Consider the following 22,634-nt stretch of genomic DNA (forward strand, 5'->3'; position numbering starts at 1 on the left):
CACAGCACCTTGGAATCGGGAAAGAATGAGACAAGAAGTGGAAATCCCTACAAATGGAAAACTGGCCTAAAACTATTTGTCACATTCCTTTGGGAATTCCCTGAGAGCAACCACTGAAGATGAGTTAATCAGCTGAACTTGCCAAGACCTATGAAAGCCTCATAGCATGGTGGAAATCTTAGATCAGTAACTCTTGTGTAAGGAATATGAATCTCAGATGAAGCTCTAATTATCAAGCACTTTTCTGTCCCAGGTGAAGAAAACTCCAAAGTGCTTCCTCTCACACCTGCTTTTCCTTGAGCCCAAATGGGTTTCTGCCTGACAACATATATTTTAAATAAACGAACAGTCAATGGCTGGCTAAAGATTAAAGGAATAAATTACAGAATAGTAGAGTATAATCATATTCTTATGGTAATATGAAATCAAAATTTAGAATGCTATTTACTTTATATTGAATATTTCTCACTAGGCACTGAGAAAGATATTAACATGACACCAGTCTACACGTATTTTGGATAATTAGAAAAAAAAAGCTCAGGAATAATGGCTGTTTCATCTTGTGTTTTTTTTTTTGTTTCTTTACTCATGTGGGATGCTGAATCAGACATAACACATTCACAGTGTGTTCTTCACTTCCCCCCCCTCCATTTATTATTCTGCTCCATGCCATCACCATAAAAGCTAGTCAAGGTAATATAATCTCCTTTGTACAGTCTTGCTATCATGTAGTTGGATACTCAGATAAAACTACTTCTCTCTTGCTCTCTGGGTGTTTGAAAGAGAGACAAATGGGTAAATATTTGTCCACTGTATTTAATTGCTTAAACTGCTTATTTGTGTTGGTCTAACAAGTGTGTTGGTCTAATAAATTTGGGGTGTATCTGATGAAGACTCATGATCACATCTAATATTACAATGTCTTCGCTTTATTGATTGCATAGGAACACATATGAAGCTGCTTTTTACCCTGCAGTTAATCTAGTAAACATTACATCAGATATTCTAGAATGAAGAAGAAATATAATTGCATCTTTTTAGCCCTAGTTTCGTGCTCGTATGATATTTGATAAGATAAACATGTGATAATTTCTTGAGTTACCAGCCTGGATCTTGTAAAGAAGAAAAAAAATCTATTTATATAATTGAACATTTATCTTTTACAGTTTTAGCAGTTATTGTTTCCAGTGCTATACTGTTAAAAACACCTTCATCTCAGCTTGCAGTTAGAGAGGCTCAGGTTTCATCCAATGCAATATAATTATTTTCTTTGCAGTAATCAATAGTCTATTAAGCAGGCTTGTAATAAACTTCAGTCTTTCAGCCATACAAATCCCAAGACAGAGACTTAGTCCAGACTGGAACTCTAGATGTCGTGCCAGAAAGATTGTGTTACGGATCAGCTGTTATTTGTGGTTACTCTGCTATAATTATATAATGTGACTTTGGAAAAATACTTTTCCAAATGTATGTAATTTGAGTATGGTAATTACATTATACATACATTTTCTGCAGTATATTTCCTCATTATGAATCTGAATCACAAGCCATTTATTCCATTGCAGTCTGAATGCTCCCATATATTTCAGTGGACTTCCCTGAGGGCTGATTCAAAGGTTATGCTATTAGCAATTATGACAGAGATGCCTGTGAAGCCCTACTAGAAACGCAATCTCCAAAGTGCTAACATAGGAATCTGTGTTCAAGCTACATGCTGAAATTAACTCTCTGCTAATTAGCATATGGATCTCAAATATAAATAATAGCATCTTTGTGTCTGTTTCTAATAAGAAATATATGCCAATCTGCTTAGCGGTCCAGAAATAATCTGCATTTCTGGGAGGAGGAGGGGGAGGAGGAGATGATAACATATATTTCCAGCAAAGGAAGGAGCCCATTCTTAAGAATAATTGGCAATCCCCATGCCTGATTTTTGGGTTCTTCAGCCCTTTTCCAGGAGCAAACTGCTTATCTCTGATTTCTGTCATTCTTTATTTAAAGATGGCTTATTTCAAGATGTGTGTGTGTTGTTGTATGATCCATCCTGGTTTTCAATTCTGATTTTGCAAAGCAAATACCAATTATAATTAAATTATAGTGGCTGATCATGAAGTTTCTGTTCACACCCAGGCTTTTTAAGCATTTTACCTATAATCATTGAGCATCATGGATCAAGTAGCTCTTCTAAATATGAGACATGTAGCATTCAGATATGTAGTTTCAATTGTTAAAGTTATGGATGATTTAATTATGAAGTGAAGGGAGCAATACTAGTGTAAGCCAATGGTGGGAGAGACAGACAAATACATAGTCAAAATATTTGTCTTTATACAATGGTTTTCAGAGAAGGAAAAAAACCCTGTTAGACTAGACTCGTGTATTTGTCAAGTTTCTCTCATATATGACAGAGAATAATTCTATATGGAAAGAAGAGATTTTGAAGGGGACAGAATAAGATTTTAATATATCACAAATGGGTTGGACAAAATATATTTTTTCTTTTAGTCAGGAACATTGCAAAGCAGTTTTCATGTTAATGGGCAAAGCGGAAAGAGGAGAGCAAAAAAGAAAGCAGTCTGTCATTCAAAACCCAGCAGATTTGAAGGCGTTATGATTAAAATAGCAAGATTCTGTTAGCTTCCAGTATCTACCTCTCCATTCACCTATTTATGATTTGGAGAATAAAGTTTTAATGAAGGGGTCTCCAACCTTGGTCCCTTTAAGACTTGTCTTTGCTGGCTGAGGAACTCTGGGACTTGAAGTCCACAAGTCTTAAAGGGACCAAGGTTGGAGACCATTCAGCGTTGGTACCAGTAAGAAGAGAACTATGTTGTCGTAGCTTTGGAATTATATAACACACACATTCATACTGTATGTCTCTTATTTCCAATAGTATATACATTGTGGTATTTTTTTTTTAATGATTTGGCAGTGATTTTGAAGCAAACCCTTTTTATTTGTAACCCTTTCATATTGTATCAGATTAGGAAAAATGTTAATTAAAGCAGGAGACCTTTACTCGGCTGATAGTCACTCCTGATGATTAGGCACTCTTCTCAATTTTAACACAGGAGATACCCGTTTGCCAGTAGTGTGAATTTACACATCTGATCTTTGAAAGACATGTTGCAACAAGGTGCTCAGAGATTTCTGCATTTAGGTAAAACTGCAGAGGTGTGAATGTTGTGGCTACATTCAGATAATGATTTAAATCATAGGAGAAGAGCTTTTACTCACATAGACTGAAATGCATAGTAAAGAATATTGCATTAGCTTCACCCACCTTATCCTTCATGTTAATGTCTTTTATCTCCTGTGTCTTAAATAGACAAGTAGTTGAGGTGGGGTAGTATCTAGCTGGTCATTTTTGTGCCTCTGTTGCTTTTCAAAAGATTTTGTTCACCATCTTTTTACATTTAAGGCATTAGTTAAGTATTTATCCTTTTTAGTTCTTTTGAAAAGGCTTATTACAGTGCAGCACAAAATTCATTAATATTAATAAAGGCATTTGCCTTTATCGTTCCTTGTTACTAAGACACCAGCCCTGTCGAAATGGATGCTGGCCTTTTGGGTAATACTTTCAATCATTTATCTGCGTACTGGCTAGTAAAATTTCAAAAGCTTTGCTGAAAAATATTCAGCCTATTATAATATAAGTCAAGAGTCTTAAGCAATGTAGTTTTGTATTAAATTTCATTATGCAAAATAAGCATGCAGAAAGCTGGCACTTTTTAACGGGAACAAAAAACAAAAGGAAAAAATGAAAGGAAATACAAATATTCATCTCTAGCCAGAATATTAATGTATTAAGAAACAAAAAGATAATGAGTTGGCAGAAAGGAAGGAATCTGTTTAATTCACTTTTCTTTGAGGATAAGCTACAATCTGATTTTTTTTTGAACATATTAGTTTTGTTTATAAAATATGTAATCTAAAATTACTATTTCTCATGTCCAAAACATATTTGAATCTTTTTCTTATATCATACCATAAAAGTATTTTGAGAAATTTGTCATGTTTTCATGTTCCATACTTATTTTTATGAAACCTTGCAAATGAAACAAAATAATGTTCAATATTCTGGCATGGATCATCTTAAATTTAATGAACACCTATTAACATTGTCTTGGTGCTATAACCAATCTTTCATTGTATTGTGAACATAAAACTGAATTTTTTTCTTAAGTAGGTTTTTTGAGTTAAATTACTGCATCAATTGCCCTGCTGAATTTATATTAAATATTCCTGGGAATATGGTATCTACTGGAGTACTTGATGTTGAATTGGCACTAGCTTGCATAAGGTGCTATTTCCATAGAAAATGGCAAATTTTAATATAGCAATAACTCTACAGCAACCTTTTTCATTTGAATGCCTCAACACATATGTATACTATCACCATGGAGTATGAATTTCCATGGCAATGGTCTTAGCTTTAAAAAAGTGTGGTTTTGAACAATAAATTAATTTTGGGAAGAAGGCACTGCCCAAGCAGCTTCTTAACAAAATACCAGAGTTGGACCTTGGAGGTCTTTTGTCCAATTCTGTGATCAAACAAGAAACCTTACCATTTCAGACAAATAGTTGTTCAATCTCTTCTTAAAAGATTTCCAGTGTTGGAGCACCCACAACTTCTGAAGGCAAACAGTTCCTCTGGTTAATTGTTCTGTCAGGAAATTTCTCCTCAGATCTTAAATCTTTCCTTGATTAATTTCAGGGGTGAAATCTAAATTTTTTTGCTACCGTTCTGTGAGCGTGGCTTGGTGGGCATGGCATGGGGGGGGTCATATGACTGGGGGGGCATGGCTATGTAAGCATATGACTAGGGCAGGGGTGAAATCTAAAAATTTTCCCTACAGGTTCTGTGGGTGTGGCTTAACTGGTGGGTGTGGCTTGGTGACTGAATGGGCATGGTCAATAATAATAAATAATAAAAATAATAAAGTATACAAAACTTGGGAGGCACCGGTCTACCTTCTGTAAAAATAGAGGCACCGGTCTACCAATTGCCTTTTATTGAGAGGCACCAGTCTACCTTCTTTAAAAATAGAGGTCCTGGTCTACCAATTGCCTTTTACTGAGGCACCAGTCTACCTTCTTTAAAAATAGAGGCCCCGGTCTACCAATTGCATTTTACTGAGAGGTACCGGTCTACCTTCTTTAAAAATAGAGGCACCGGTCTACTAGCTGCCTACAGCGCTGATCAGCTGTAGTGCAGCCCTTTGAAGTGCCGCGGCAGTCATTTAAGGCCATTTGCAGCTATATCACTACCGAGCGCTTCAGGGACAGAGAAGAGGAACAGTGAATTGTGGGCAATGGGGGGGGGCAGGGATTTTTGCTACAAGTTCTCCGAACTATCTGCTCCCATTGCTACCGGATCGCGCAATCCGGTCCGAACCGGGAGCATTTCATCCCTGATTAGTTTCCATCCATTGCTTCTTGGACAAGAAGCAATGGGTAGTGCTTTGGAGAATAGGTAGTGTTGGGTTAAAAAGTATCATGATATCAAGAGGCATCTTTGCATTTTTTTTTAATTTTGTCACAACAGTATATACAATCATCAACATAAACAATAATTCATCATGAGAGAAAAAGTATATATAAGTAAAAGTATAAGTAAAAGTATGCATATAATACTATAATGAAGAGAACAATAGGACTAATTTTCAGTAAACAGAGAAAAGTCTGCTAAAACACGGTCTCTGTGTGGCAAGTGGCATTTAATTCTTCAACTTTGAGAGAAAACCCTTCAAGATAGAGCAGGTCATGAAACTGACTTCACTAAAAAATACTAGAACTCTTTTGATTGAATCGGGCTGTAGTAGTCTTGAATCTTGAAAGCTTCCTAGGGTTTCCTCTTTCCCCCCTTTTATATCAAAGAGAGTAAAGGAGGGCAATTTTAAATCTCTCATTTTTGTTTTCTCTGGCTGAGTTTATGTTTTGCTGTGGTGGTTGTGTATTTTCTCCAAGGCTCTCTTTTTGCTTCTCTATAATGAAGGAGTTCAAAATCAAGTGTTATCTGTCTTAGAAATAGGGATAACTGATTTTGACAGGCACCGGTCTACCTTCTTTAAAAATAGAGGCACCGGTCTACCTTCTTTAAAAATAGAGGCACTGGTCTACCTTCTTTAAAAATAGAGGCACCGGTCTACCTTCTTTAAAAATAGAGGCACCGGTCTACCTTCTCTAAAAATAGAGGCACCGGTCTACCTTCTCTAAAAATAGAGGCACCGGTCTACCTTCTTGAAAAATAGAGGCACCGGTCTACCTTCTTTAAAAATAGAGGCACCGGTCTACCTTCTCTAAAAATAGAGGCACCGGTCTACCTTCTCTAAAAATAGAGGCACCGGTCTACCTTCTCTAAAAATAGAGGCACCGGTCTACCTTCTTGAACAATAGAGGCACTGGTCTACCTTCTTTAAAAATAGAGGCACCGGTCTACCTTCTCTAAAAATAGAGGCACCGGTCTACCTTCTCTAAAAATAGAGGCACCGGTCTACCTTCTTGAACAATAGAGGCACCGGTCTACCTTCTTTAAAAATAGAGGCACCGGTCTACCTTCTCTAAAAATAGAGGCACCGGTCTACCTTCTCTAAAAATAGAGGCACCGGTCTACCTTCTTGAAAAATAGAGGCACCGGTCTACCTTCTCTAAAAATAGAGGCACCGGTCTACCTTCTCTAAAAATAGAGGCACCGGTCTACCTTCTTGAACAATAGAGGCACCGGTCTACCTTCTTTAAAAATAGAGGCACCGGTCTACCTTCTCTAAAAATAGAGGCACCGGTCTACCTTCTTGAACAATAGAGGCACCGGTCTACCTTCTTTAAAAATAGAGGCACCGGTCTACCTTCTTTAAAAATAGAGGCCCGGTCTACCAATTGCATTTTACTGAGAGGTACCGGTCTACCTTCTTTAAAAATAGAGGCACCGGTCTACTAGCTGCCTACAGCGCTGATCAGCTGTAGTGCAGCCCTTTGAAGTGCCGCGCAGTCATTTAAGAATTTAAAGATCAGTATCAAGGTCCTTCTCTGTGGGGGCTCACTCTGGAACGAACTTCCCTGGGTTTACGCCAAATACCTGACCTTCGGACCTTCCGCGAACTGAAAACACATCTATTTATTCGGGCTGGCTTAAATTTTATTGGTTTTAAATTTTATTATTAATCTATATGCATGGTAGATTGTACATATAGTCCTCGACTTATGATGACAATTGAGCCCAAAATTTGTGTTGCTGAGTGAGATTTTTGTCAAGTGAATTTTGCCCCATTTTGAGATCTTTCTTGCTATAGTTGTTAAGCGAATCACTTCAGGTGTTAAGTTAGGAACATGGTTGTTAAGTGAATCTGGCTTCCCCATTGACTTTGCTTGTCAGAACTTTGCGAAGGGGAATCATATGACCCTGGGATACTGCAACGGTCATAAATACAAGTCGGTTGCCAAGCACCTGAATGAGACCATGGGGATGCGGCAATGGGTCATAAGTGTGGAAAAATGGTCACAAGTCACTTTTTTCAGTGCCATTGTAACGGTCACACAATGAACTGTTGTAAGTCGAGGACTACCTGTAGTAGCTAACAACAATACCATACTGTTTTGTTATTCAAAATTGTTATTTTGTTATTCAACATATTTACATTCTTCCTTTTCTTACCCGCCCCAATGCTTGCCTCTCCACGTGTTTTTTCTCACCAACCCTGTAAAACAGCTTAGGCTACCTGTGAGCTTCCTGGCTGAACAAGGATTGCAGCTCTGTTCTCCTTTTTCTATTCTGACTGGCTCTTTAACATACCAGAGAACCTATTTAGTGTGTTAAATCTCTCATTTTTGTTTTCTCTGGCTGAGTTTATGTTTTGCTGTGGTGGTTGTGTATTTTCTCTAAGGCTCTCTTTTTGCTTCTCTATAATGAAGGAGTTCAAAATCAAGTGTTATCTGTCTTAGAAATAGGGATAACTGATTTTGACAGGCTAATAAGTACTGACTTATTTGGCTCTGATTCCTGGTGTGATTTACCTAATACAAGGAACCATTCAGTGGCAATTTTCACTGAAGTTAGCATTTTTTACAAGTAGCAATATAACTAAGATTCTGTTGCAGTACTTAGTGTATATGTGGGTTTGTTTGATCTGTGTCTTACTTTTCTGTTTTAGTAGATACTCAAGGTGTAACTATCAAAGTTTAACAAAACTGTAAATAAGAACAGAATATTTATAACAAAAACCCAGAGAAATTAAAATTAACACCAAAATCTCCCCTCCCTAATGGTAGAAACCTGGACCTCTGACTGGAGGTAGGACATCTTTAAAAGGGGCCTCTCGCAGATCTTAAAAGAATATTATAATGAGACAGATGGTCCCATACGCAAATCTTCAGTCATTTAAGAATTTAAAGATCAGTATCAAAACTTAATTCATAAAAATGTTAGCTCCCATGTAACACCGCTCCTGCGCAGACTGCACTGGCTGCCTGTGGCCTTTCTGGTGCACTTTAAGGTTTTGGTTACTACCTTTAAAGCGCTCCATGGCTTAGGGCCTGGGTACTTACGGGACCGCCTGCTGTTACCTCATGCCTCCCACGCTCTCACAGAGAGGGACTTCTCAGGGTGCCGTCCGCCAAGCAATGTCGGCTTGAGTGCCCCAGGGAAGGTCCTTCTCTGTGGGGGCTCACTCTGGAACGAACTTCCCTGGGTTTACGCCAAATACCTGACCTTCGGACCTTCCGCGAACTGAAAACACATCTATTTATTCGGGCTGGCTTAAATTTTATTGGTTTTAAATTTTATTATTAATCTTAAGGGTTTTTAGTTTTATATATTTTAAAGTTTTAGGCCACTATATAATAAGTTTTTAATTTGTATTTTAATTGTATATTGTATTGTTTGTTTTACCTGGCTGTACACGCCCTGAGTCCTTGGAGAAGGCGGTATAAAAATCAATTAATAATAATAATAATAATAATAATAATAATAATAATAATAATAATAATAATAATAATAATAATAATAATGTAGGAAGTATTTGGAAAAAAACCTCATATAACAAAATATGACTCTGGGGGTCTAGAGCAATGTAAATAGAGTATAACAAAAACAGTTCCAAATTATAAGAACGAAACACTTGATTAGAGATATTACATACCAGGCCTCCCAGGATAAGCACATTAGGCCAGTATAGTGTATAAATGCATCAATGTCTATATCTATGGCTATGCATGGTAGATTGTACAGATAGTCCTCGACTTATGATGACAATTGAGCCCAAAATTTGTGTTGCTGAGTGAGATTTTTGTCAAGTGAATTTTGCCCCATTTTGAGACCTTTCTTGCTATAGTTGTTAAGCGAATCACTTCAGGTGTTAAGTTAGGAACATGGTTGTTAAGTGAATCTGGCTTCCCCATTGACTTTTCTTGTCAGAGGGTTGTGAAGGGGAATCGTATGACCCTGGGATACTGCAACGGTCATAAATACAAGTCAGTTGCCAAGCACCTGAATGAGACCATGGGGATGCGGCAACGGGTCATAAGTGTGGAAAAATGGTCACAAGTCACTTTTTTCAGTGCCATTGTAATGGTCACACAATGAACTGTTGTAAGTCGAGGACTAGCTGTAGTAGCTAACAACAATACGATACTGTTTTGTTATTCAAAATTGTTATTTTGTTATTCAACATATTTACATTCTTCCTTTTCCTACCCGCCCCAATGCTTGCCTCTCCACGTGTTTTTTCTCACCAACCCTGTAAAACAGCTTAGGCTACCTGTGAGCTTCCTGGCTGAACAAGGATTGCAGCTCTGTTCTCCTTTTTCTATTCTGACTGGCTCTTTAACATACCAGAGAACCTATTTAGTGTGTTAAATCTCTCTGCCTGTCTCCTGGAGATAATCCTTACTCAAGAGATCAGGCATTTTACCTGTTTGCCAGCCCTGATTAATTTAAAAACAGTATAATTGAGGGGGAAATGCCAAGTGCATTGATACTTTGTTGTTTCTAGGCTGAGAAAACTTTGCTGTTCTTTGTTCTTCCTTCTCCCATCCTCTGGTTTATATTTCTTTGCTCTTAGTACGTAATGCCCAGCTGGACACCAAATGTTGCTGTTCTTGGGACAGCTTCCAAATGTTCCCCGTACTCTACTGCTGTGTGATGTGTTTTATTATTACGACTATTGTTATGGTTATTATCAGTCACCAGTAAGTTTTTGGCTTGGGAGTCGCTCCTGATGATTAAGGCGGTTGCCGAAGCTTGGAGAACTATAGAAAAATTAATTAGTGTTGATCTCTGTCAGTTTACTGACAAACACTAACTATTCTAAAGGAAAAGTCCAAGAGAAATGTGGGTCCTTCTCAGGTAAATTGGATGCCCTTTGTTCTGCCTAGGATAAGAGCTGGCAACTTGCAGGTTCATCTTCACCACTACAGGTAGTCCTTGACTTACAACCATTCATTTAGTGACCATTTGAAGTTACGATGGCACTGAAAAAAGGGGCTTATGGCTGTTTTTTCACACTGACGATCGTTGCAGCATTTCCTCGTCACGTGATCTAATTTCATGATTCATATTTATGATGGTTGCAGTGTCCTGGGGTCATATGATCACCTTTCGTGACCTTCTGATGAGCAAAATCAATGGGGAAGCCAGTTTCTCTTAACAACTTGTTACTAACTTAATGATTGCAATGATTCGCTTAACAACTGTGGCAAGAAAGGTTGTAAAATGGGACAAAGCTTGCTTAACAACTGTCACTCCGCAACAGAAATTTGAGGCTCCATTGTGGTCATAAGTCGAGGACTACCTTGTATTGCCTGTCTGAGAACCATGATCAGAGGGAGCAAGAAAGGGACCACAGCAGTCCAGCTGTGGTACATTGTTAAGGCCACACCCATTTAGGAATCACATCCTTGGCCCTCATGGCTGGCCTGTCAAAGGATGTTAGGCTGCATTGTATCTGGGTACCTTTGTCTGGGTAGCATTGACAAATATAACTGATATCTGAAAAGATGGTTGCCTGAAGATAAAATCTAAAGATTAAATTACAGTAAATAATAAGAAGTTGAACTTGGTAGCATTCTAAGAGTTCTGAAAGAAATGCCTCTTACTGTCATTTAGACATTCCTTTCTTTCCTAGGCCCCTAGATCACTGCTTTCTTATCATTTTGGTGCTTGTTTGTATAGAGTCAGTACATTTTCTTCAGAGTTTCTACCTTCTTTGTCCTAGATAATTAAAATAATTAGAATGTTCAGAAGCACAGATATTTTTCCTATGTGCAAGTGATGTAAATAGTACCACCTAGTGATAATTTCTACACATCACAGGAATTATATCCCAAGATATTAGAACTAGTGGCATTATGGAAACAGCAGCCAAATATATATATATATATCATGACCCCTATACAAGTAAAATCATCCTTTGTAGTTGTGGTATGGATAAAGAAGGAAGGGGGGTAAATAGTAATAATTTATTTTTTTTAAAAATTCCCACCTGTGCTCAAGGAAATGTAGGTTGACTCACTAAGAGAAAACTGGCTGAATTTTTGGATATAAAATACTCTAAATCATTGTGACAAGGTTAACATAGTCTAAGGCACACCTTGACAACTAAGACACATTGCTGTAACTTTGGTTTGTTAATAAGCGTAATACTTGGGCTTATACAAATGTAAATCAGTCAAAATATATTATCCGTAGTATGTGCAAATGTATAACTTGTTCTGCATAATTGTTAAAATAACGAATGGCTTAGTGTACCATTCAGTTCCAGACATTGATTGGCCTCCGTTTCCATAATAGTCTTTTTGAAATTGTCAGGATTTGAACTGAAGTGCAGGTAGTCCTTGACTTACAATCATTCATTTGGTGCCGATTTGAAATTACAACAGCCCTGAAAAAAGTGATTTATGACCATTTTTCAAACTAATGACCATTGTAGTATCCCCATGGTCATATGATCAAAATCCAGATGCTTGACAACTGGTTCATATTTATGACGGTTGTTGTGTCCTGGGGTCATGTGATCACCTTTTGCGACCTTCTGACAAGCAAAGTCAACGGGAAAGCCAGATTCACTTTACAACTGTGTTGCTAACTTAACAACTGCAATGACTCACTTAACAACTGTGGCAGGAAAGGTCCTACAATGTGGGAAAACTCACTTAACAACTGTCTTACTTAGCAACTGAAATTTGGGACGCAATGGTGGTTGTAAGTTGAGGACTACCTGTATATGAGGTTCAAATGTGGTACTTAAGAATGTAAAAAGAACCCCTACTGGATTAGTAGGTTCTATCTTAATCCAGCAATCTGTTTCCAACAGTGTCCAAATAGTTACCTTCCGATAATCTACAAACAAGAAAATTAGCACATAATGGGACAGTATCTTTCCAAAAACTTTCCTATTAGTGGAAGAAATATCACATAGACATAGAACAGAGTTGGAAGGGACCTTGGAGGTCTTCTAGTACAACCTCTTGCTTGAGCAGGAGACCCTATACCATTTCAGATAAATGTTTGTCTAGTCTCTTTTTGAAAGCCTCCAGTGACGAAGCACCTACAACTTCTGAAAGCAAGTTGTTCCATTGGTTGATTGCTCTCACCGTTAGGAAATTTCTCCTTAGTTTTAGATTGCTTCTCTCCTTGGTTAGTTTCCATCCATTGCTTCTCGTCCTGCCTTCAGGTGCTTTGGAGAATAGGTTGACTCCCTCTTCTTTATGGCAGCCTCTCAAATATTGGAACACTGCTACCTTGTCTCCCCTAGTCCTTATTTTAATTAGTCTACACATACCCAATTCCTGTAATCGTTCTTTGTAACTTTTCTTTGTAACACTTATCACGCTTGACCATTATAGATTACATTTGTACTAACATTAAAGTGTTTTAAACTTGCTTTACACTTATTAGCAAGAGGGAATATAAGAATACTTTAAAAACCAGAGCGAGTTTGTATTTTTTTGGACATCTAACGGTGGTCTAGATTTTCACAGCCCTGATCTGGTAGCCTGAATTGAAAGTTAATTTGCTTTAGAAATCATATGTAGTTTCAAAATCCTTTTTCACAGAGCTTAGGAGCCTTATAATGCCAGCTTTATTCCAATGGCTTGAAGCTGACGGCTGCCAATTTTGCTGAAATCTATAGAAGAACCCAGATTCAAAAAGCCCAAAGCCAGAAATATCTCAAGAGGAGCGTGTGTTTTTCTGGGACCTTTTCAAGTGTTGCTTTTTTCCCCCTTCAGGACATTTATTCAGAACAGCTGGGGATCAACCGTGTAACCTGTCCACAGTGTCGAGTGCCTTTCCAATGGTCAGCCACCCAGTCTTTGGTCTACATACAGCCAGCTCAGGGCATACAGAATTTGGTGGCTTGGGGTCACTTGGTACACCCATAGCCTTAGCAGCGCACCCCCAGCTAACAACTTTTCCAGGTAAACAAGTCTATGTGTTCAAAAAAAAATAAATCTTCCATTAAAAAAAAATTGCTTGAAGATGCAGCCACAAATGTTCCTTCAAAGTAAAGGGGCATGGATTTTATATTTTGCATACTAAAGATAAAAGGTCAGCTTTTTTTCCAGTAAGATCCAGATTCTACCACATCAGGAATATCCTTAGTATTATATACATTGATCGGAGAATACCCCTTTGATCTCAGGGAGGCTTACTCATGAGTAAATACAGTTGAGGCAGTTGCGTTGCATGGTTACAAAGAGAATACTAATGCATGCTGGCTGGTTCTAGGTTGTTTTTGCTTTATTCTACTCATGTTCCCATCACTTGTTTATTTATTTATGTTTCTAATCTACTTGTAATGAACATTTTCTAGGTGGGTTATGATTTGCTTTAGAACTAATCTGAAAATATTGTCAACATCCTAAATCAGACATATCTAGGCATGTTTTTAAAAAACTGAACACAAGTAAGTCGCCTGTTGTTTTATAAAAGACCTTTCCATACATTTGGTTTACATACTTGTAACTCAAATCTATCTGAACTTTTGTGGAATGAAAAATATCTGCTCAGCCTCCAAGTGCTGGGAATCAAAATCTGGTTGTTTTAGCTGAAAACGAATTGAGTTGGACCCTTTATTTGGAAAAAGGACCTGGTTATTTAAGTCTTAAAATACTTATTTTCCAGAAACTGTATGATGTATGATTATTTTGTAAGGCTACAATCCTATGTACACATCACAAAATAAATCATGTTGGAAACCTATTTCTGAGTAAGCATGTGCAAGCTTGCACTATGAGTCTGCAATTTTACTTGGTTGGGAGTAAATTCTACTGGATTATTATAATTGGTGATTATGATGGTACAGCTTTAATTTAGGTCTCTCCAAGGTGGGCATGTTTGCATCTTTCAGATTATAATTAAGAGACTGAGAATCTTATTTTTGAAAAAGGAAAGGGAAAAAAAGTCTGCAGTTTTGTGCACACTTGTTCTGGACTAAGTAAGTTCCATTGAATTCAATGATACTTTAGTATACGTAAGATTTATCATAAAAGTCCTACTCATCTATCAAAATGTAGCGCAGCATGTAGCTATATAATTGCAAAACTACGTTTTGTTTATATTTAATGTGCCTGTATTTGGATAACAAAACTTTTTTGGAGTAACCTGTTTTTAAAATATATATTTGCCATAAATTTAGTTATGCACCAGGCGTGACTTAGTTTTAAGAGTGTAGTTTGCAAATCAAGTGGGACATAACGTTTAAGATTTCTGGATTTTTACACTCTCGCTTAAATTAAAGTCTGAAGGGTAATTTATGGTACATATTTAATGCATCATTTAACTATATAGAAATGAGCTATAAAGCACATTCTGTTGTTGACCAGAATAAAAACTGATTTAGACTGTTTCTTGTCAATATAGTATCAGCTCAAGATACATCCAAGGTCACAAATGGAAAATCTGTGGTTTATGGGTTGAAAGTGGCATGTATAAATTCCCTAAGTGACGTGTGCTTTAAAAAGGCACATCATTTCCCAAGCAATGGCTTCATTCTTTTTCCATGCAGGAATCACTTCTTCAGTCTACTACTGCTAAGAAAATGGGAAAAGTGGGCCTTACCCCATTTTCTCAAGGCTTCAAAATAATTTTCCACTGTCAGTGTTATCTTAATACCTAATTACTCTATAAAAGGCATTTTTGAGTGGATTTTTGCAAAGAATTAGAACATCGGAATATCTTTTATTGGCCAACTATAAATGGTCACACAAGGAATTTTTGTCTCCAGTGCATAAGCTCTCAGTGGACATATAAACAACAAAGTAATATAATCATAAGATACCAATAGTAGAAAGTAAAAGGAATGGGAATGGGACAAGGTTGTAGAGAGTATGGTGGCATATCAGTTTCCCCTACACCTGGACGAAACTGTCTATCTAGACCCGTTCCAGTCCAGTTTCCGGCCCGGTTACAGCACTGAGACGGCTTTGGTCGCATTGGTGGATGATCTCTGGAGGGCCAGGGATAGGGGTTGTTCCTCTGCCCTGGTCCTATTAGACCTCTCAGCGGCTTTTGATACCATCGACCATGGTATCCTGCTGCACCGGTTGGAGGGATTGGGAGTGGGAGGCACCGTTTATCGGTGGTTCTCCTCGTATCTCTCCGATCGGTCGCAGACGGTGTTGACAGGGGGCAGAGGTCGGCCCCGAGGCGCCTCACTTGTGGGGTGCCGCAGGGTCGATTCTCTCGCCTTCTGTTCAACATCTATATGAAGCCGCTGGGTGAGATCATCAGTGGCTTCGTGTGAGGTACCAGCTGTACGCTGATGACACCCAGCTGTACTTTTCCACACCGGGCCACCCCAATGAAGCTATCAAGTGCTGTCCCGGTGTTTGGAGGCCGACGGGTCTGGATGGGGAGAAACAGGCTCAAGCTCAATCCTCCAAGACAGAGTGGCTGTGGATGCCGGCATCCCGGTACAGTCAGCTGAGTCCACGGCTGACTGTTGGGGCGAGTCATTGGCCCGATGGAGAGGGTGCGCAACTTGGGCGCCCTCCTGGATGAACGGCTGTCTTTTGAAGATCATTTGACGGCCGCTCCAGGAGAGCTTTCTACCAGGTTCGCCTGGTGCGCCAGTTGCGCCTTTCTAGACCGGGATGCCTTATGCACGGTCACCACGCCTCGTGACGCCTCGCCTGGATTACTGCAATGCTCTCTACATGGGGCTCCCTTGAGGGGCATCCGGAGGCTTCAGTTAGTTCAGAATGCGGCTGCGCGGGTGATAGAGGGAGCCCTCGTGGCTCCGTGTGACACCTATCCTGCGCAGACTGCACTGGCTACCTGTGGCCTTCTGGGTGCGCTTCAAGGTTTTGGTAACCATCTTTAAAGCGCTCCATGGCATAGGGCCGGGCTACTTACGGGACCGCCTACTGCTACCGAATACCTCTCACCGACCCGTGCGCTCTCACAGAGAGGGACTCCTCAGGGTGCCGTCAGCTAGGCAGTGCCGTCTGGCGACACCCAGGGGAAGGGCCTTCTCTGTGGGGGCTCCCACCCTCTGGAACGAACTCCCCCCAGGACTTTGTCAACTTCCGGACCTCCAAACCTTCCGTCGCGAGCTTAAAACGCATTTATTCATCTGCGCAGGACTGGATTAGATTTTAAATTTATACTGGTTTTAAATGGGTTTTATTATTTATATTGCTTTTTAATAATTCGGCCATGTAAGAATAAGTTTTTTAATTGTTATTTTAGTCTGTATTTATATGTGCTTTTTTACCTGCCTGTGAACCGCCCTGAGTCCCTTGGGAGAGAGAGCGGTATATAAATGTGATAAAATAAATAAATAATAAATAAAATTTGCCATAGCCAACTTGCTATGGCCAACGCACCATGACCAACTCGCTGCGGGACAATTTAATATTTCTGTTTAATTGTTTAAAATAAATAAAATTTGTTTTAATTTTTGCCATTCATATTTCATTCTGTCCCTCCTTTTACATCCTTTCTTTAATGATTCTATTCCACCATTTCTTTGATATTAGTGTAACTCTTATCCCGCAGTGAGTTGTCCTGTGGCGAGATGGCCGTGGCAAACTGTCCTGCAGCAAGTTGGCCATGGCAAGTTGGCTGTGGTGAATAGCCGTAGCGAGTTGGCCACGGCAAGTTGGCCGTGGCGAATTGTCATAGACCCAAAGGAATCCTCACTCCATTCCCAGAAGCAGTCACAATGGCTGGGTGAGTGTGTGAAAGTGGAACGGCCACCACCTATTATACTGTGTGATCTCCATGTGCTTGTCTAATTTAGTTTGGCACTCTTTCCAGAGTAGATTGGACTTTTATCTACATCTTGGGTAGACTATTGTGGCATGTTATCTAGTAACAGTTTCGTAGCTCTTGGCAAGCCTCACTGAAAATGAATGTGTACTTTTGTTGCGTATGGCAAGTAGCACCACAAGTAGGTCATATATCTAATTCTCATTCCTTTGGTGCAGAAACAGCTTGAGAATTTTTATGTAAACTGAAAGATATCATATTGGAATAAAGAGAGTGAAAGTATGGACTCCTTAAACATATAGTCGTTCTGCGATCTCAAGACACTGCAGTAGTGAGGAAATTATCACCCTAAATCAGATTTCTCACTCTGCTGAATGATAGGTCCAACTCAAGTCTCTATCTCCTTCTTGTATTCATTTATACTTCTAAACCATGTAAGTGAGTACTTTCACATGACGTTTGACATTCCCTTTCTTTTTCTTTAATTTATTGACATGCTTGAGCTTCCAAAATAATGATGCATGTTACAAAGCCAGTTTTGTACCTAATCATCAGGTATTTCATTACCATAAGCCATCTCTTCTTTTTAAAGTTTTTTTTTTAAAAAAACAGCCCTTCTTTCATGATGTGTGACAAATGGTTTGAAATTTATGTTCAAAAGCATTGATATAAATGAGGTGCAAATTAATTCCATGAACTTACCTAAGGTGGCTGGATTCTAGCTTCATAGTGGCATAAGGATGGGCAGATTGCTTGTTGTTGGCAAAATTTCTGCCTTAGCTCATTGATGAACTTGATGTAATGCACCTCAGGAAGCCCTCCTGCAGAGCAGCGGGAGAGAGAAATGGCTTTAAAGCAGGATTACATCAAAATTTTGAGTGGCATCATCTATACATTTCCCTAAGTCTTTTTTTTAAAAAAAAACCTATAGCTTCTCCTGTTTTTCTCCTTTTCCTTCTGGAAAGCATACATACGTGATGGCAAGGGAATGAGATAATGTTGTTACCCACCTCAATTATTCTCAAAGCATTTTAGTGCTTTCTGTATTTTCCTTCATCCAGTGAGTTGAGAGAGATGAAGGCTGTGCGGATCCTTTTAAAAGAGATGTTTTGGAACATTGAGGAGGACACACAAAGCACCTTTTTTTCCAGGTTGTTAAAATATCTATGTCTTTTTCTTTTCTTTTCTTCTCTCCCATTGCTTCTCAGGCACACACTGCGGCTTCACTCCCATGTTCTCCAAAGCATCCTTGAGTGTTTGCATAGTTTTAATAGTTCTCCCATTCACTCTGCGAGCTTGTTCCAAATTTTGTGTTCAAGACATGCTAATGAACTCCACTGAATAGCACTATGAGAAGACAAATGACTTAGAATACTCTGCTTTACATTATTTTCATTTTTTTTTTGTAATCAACTTAATCAGAAGCTGCTGTGGTTTTAGGAAAATCACTTGACAGCCAGAAAAGCAATTCAAGCTCTAGTTTTATTTATAGTGTTTTTATCTTTCCAGAAACCATCCCCCCCATAATTGTTTAATCTAGTGTTTATACATTTCAATATTTTGTAATTTATGTCAGTTTGAGCAGTATGATTTTCACACTTGCTTATAGGTTGCCTAATATCAACTCCTATGATTTTCTTTAGATTTTTATAAAGCATTTATCCTGGTATATTATTAAGCAATAATCGATTTCTTATTCTGCTAACTCTTTTTAAAAATGCAAATATGTTCTTTATTGCTGCCTTTTGTTACTGAGGAGCAATTATTTTCTAAGCTACTATTCTGGGATTACAATGGGGTTTAATTCTCTGTTCCATATCAGGCAATTTATGCCATTCATTTCAAAGCCAAGAAGGAAGTTTACAAAATGGTGGTGTGTGGGTAGGCTCATCATATAGTTCAGGGGTCTCCAACCTTGGCAACTTTAAGACTTGTGGACTTCAACTCCCAGAATTCCTCTTGCTAGGTTCAGCCAAAGCTGGCTGAGGAATTCTGCGAGTTGAAGTCCACAAGTCTTAAAGTTGCCAAGGTTGGAGACCCCTGATATAGTTTATCTCCATATGGCTTGTAACACTGTGGAGGGGGAGAAAACAAATTGCACATTAAATTTATGGAATTGATCAAACCCATGAAAGATCTGTTGTTCTATGCCACGATGAAGACAGCAACTGTAGTAACTGTAGGTCTTTGTATCTGAGAAATTGTCTTTGGGATTCATCATTCAACAGTTAGGTAGTGTTTGTCAATTTTCATTAAGATGCAGAAATCATCTTCAGATCATTTGCATGATCTGAACCTAGCAAGTGGAATCCAGGGAATGGGCTATCTTTATGTTTCATAAGATAAATTTACTGTTCAGAAAAGGTCTTCTGGTTTAATCAGTGGGTTGTGATTTGGCTTTAGCTGTACTGATTAGCTTATTAGTTGATAGTAGAAGGAGCAACAGGACCAGCTCTCTTCATCTGAGAGTCATCCCATGTTATTGATTTAATCAGTGGTTATTCTTGCCATATGTAGTAAAGATTATAATATTGTGCAGTTTTGTTTCATCTCTAAGGGAAAAATTCTATTACCCACATAAGACATATGAAGAGTAATAAACCCAACTTTACACAGGGGAATAAATAATCTGGCCTAAAACACCATCTGTTTTACATGGTCCAGAGTGTATCCTTACTCTGAATGGTATGGCTCTCTCTGCTTTGAAGCAGGGAGCTTTGCCAATCCCTCTGCTATGATAAGTGGAAGTGCTTTCTTCAATATTCAGAACTATAAAATGGGACATTGAGCACTAATGTCCTTTGATCAAAGTATTAGAGCTTGATTCTTTTTCAAAAGGAATTTTACTGCCATCTTTTTAAGGGTGGAAAGTATTAACCCCGCTCTGAAGCACTGACATTCACAATCCCATCCTAGCCCAATCTCCCTGGTTTGGTTAAATCCTCAATTTGTACTTGCAGAATATAGTAATGTCAAGAAAAAAAAAGAGGACTCGCTGGGATGCTACAGTATCCAGTTTTTACTTCACTAAAACAAGAGTATAAATTGTATAAATTTTGAAACTGTATTTACTTGTGTTCAGTTGTGGTCATTACAACTCTAGCATCATTTGAGTTTGAATCACTGCCCCACGAGCATGTTGTATAGTTTCTCAGAATACCTAGGCACCAATATGGCAGTTGCTTATCAATATTATTCCAATATCTTGTAGCACTTGAAACAAACCCTAAATAGCAACTCATACCCTCCCTACAGCACTTTTAAAAAAGTTTGCTACACCCTTCAGATGTCAATTCCTACACGAATCTCTCCTTGAGAGGTTGCCTGCAGTCAATGATTTCTGCCTCTTGTGTGTCGAGACCAATCTTGTTGCTAATTCTTTTTCATTTTTCTTTGTTCTCAGTTTAGTAGACGTTGCACATAATTGTAATAATTATATTTTTTTCTGTGTTATTTGCAAAATGTTGAGCCTCAGATGTAAAGTACTTCTGAGTGGTAGACAAATATATTTGATTGATGAAAGATATGTGGAAATTAAATGTAAAGATACAGTGTTAAGATTAGGAAATTAAAGGGGCATATTTAAATTTCAAACCACTAAAGAAAGGTATAGCCTCCTATAGATTTTAAGCGCAGGAGTTCTGATAGTATTAACTTGTACCAGGTTTGAGATCTGTATTTGAATATGTAACCGCAAGAACACACAAAATGCAAAAGCAGAATAAATAATGTGACCTTTATTTCCATTTTCTTTGCATTTAATATGCAGAATGGTGGCGGAATGCCGATGTGCACTCCCGTACTGGCACTACATTTTTCCCACCACTACTTGGAATCTCTCCTCTGTTTGCCCCTCCTGCCCAAAATCATGACTCTACTGCATTCCATACAAGGACCCCAGGAAAAAATGCACGAGGAAGTTTGGAGAAAGGTAAGCTCTGAATGAGACATGCCCACAGCATTCTTTCCAGGACTGGAAGGGGTGAGTGTGTGTAGATGCATAAAAGTATAGAGATGTTTTATTTCACTTGGGTTCCCAATTCAACTCAAAGGTGTTCATAGACCCATAAATGGGAATTTTAATATGTTGAGTTTAAATACATCTTAGAAATAATCAATCCATTTTCATTACAATCACAGACCAGCATTACCAATAAAAGCATTAAAAACAATCAATATAAAAGCAGACAAAATAATATATTATAATTAGTGATTAATTACCAGTGGGAAGTTAATCTGCCTAATTTTGCATGCAGTATAACAAAATTTTGCCACATTCAAAAAAACTACTATGTACTGATCTGAGAGCAGTAGTTGTACATAAAAAAAAATGCAATATTTCAATATTTCCTGGGTATTTTATTAGGTGAGGGTGTTACAAAGTGTGTCTGTGAATCCTTACCAAAGGTACAGTAGCAGGACATGGGTTGTAGTTTCAATGTCCACTTAGAAATAAATTTTAGCTCAGAGAAGAATAGAGAAACTGAAAAAGAGATGAGAGGCAGTCATCTGTCCTCTTCACATAAAAAAAGAATTAATTCATATATTTATGAATTAATGTCTACAATTATTCTTGTTTAACACAGTCATTTTATTTGAATTTGTGCAAAGTGATACATATGGGAAATAGGGTAATTGGTTCTAGTTCAATGGAAATAGGAAAATTTGATATGTTTATTAATGAATATAACACTAAAAGATTAAAAGAATATACTTTATTTTTTATCAAAGCCCCAGATTAGTAATAGAATGCAAAATAAAACCAAAAATATCTAAACATCATTCCTATATCTTCTAGATGAATATATCTTACAAATATTTAAACTAAATCATCAGATGAACACAGGACAAGCTGGAAGACAAATACATACCTGCTATCATCTGTGTCCTGCTATAGTTTTTCAAAATGAAGCTCTTTTTTTGAGATTTCCTTGAACAGAACTTTCCTTTTTTCTATTTTGCATACACAGTAATTAGTATTCAAAATCCCAATACCAAATGCACTATCATTAACCTCAACCACCTGCTTGCTAATCTTGCACTAACTGTATTTTGGCTCACATTAAATGGTATGGTGCAGGTACCTGGAAGCAATATATAAATTGTGCTACATTAAATACAGATAGTCCTTGACTTACAGCAGTTCATTTAGCGACCGTTCAAAGTTACAATGGCACTGAAAAAACTGAATTATGACATTTTTTTTCACAGCATCCCTGTGGTCACGTGATTTACATTCAGATGCTTGATAACTGACTCACATGACTGTTGCAGTCTCCTGGGATCATGTGATCCCCTTTTATGACCTTCTGAAAAGCAAAGTCAAAGTGGAGAAACCAAACTCACTTAACAACCATGTTACTAATTTAACAACTGTAGTTATTCACTTAACAAGTCCGACAATAAAAGTCATAAAATGGGGCAA

At 38.1% G+C, this 22,634-nt stretch overlaps 1 protein-coding gene across 1 annotated transcript in view; it reads left to right on the forward strand.

The window, feature by feature from the left end:
• BAZ2B (bromodomain adjacent to zinc finger domain 2B) overlaps positions 1-22,634 on the forward strand; it is a 257,806-nt gene that overhangs the window by 143,087 nt on the left and 92,085 nt on the right. Inside the window, exons 4-6 of the mRNA XM_058191992.1 lie at positions 13,225-13,413; positions 16,997-17,170; positions 20,979-21,140. Coding sequence (XP_058047975.1) covers positions 13,225-13,413; positions 16,997-17,170; positions 20,979-21,140 — 525 coding nt within the window. The remainder of the gene's footprint in view (positions 1-13,224; positions 13,414-16,996; positions 17,171-20,978; positions 21,141-22,634) is intronic.

This window comes from Ahaetulla prasina, chromosome 1, assembly GCF_028640845.1.
Source record: "Ahaetulla prasina isolate Xishuangbanna chromosome 1, ASM2864084v1, whole genome shotgun sequence".
In the NCBI taxonomy this organism is placed as follows: Eukaryota; Metazoa; Chordata; class Lepidosauria; order Squamata; family Colubridae; genus Ahaetulla; species Ahaetulla prasina.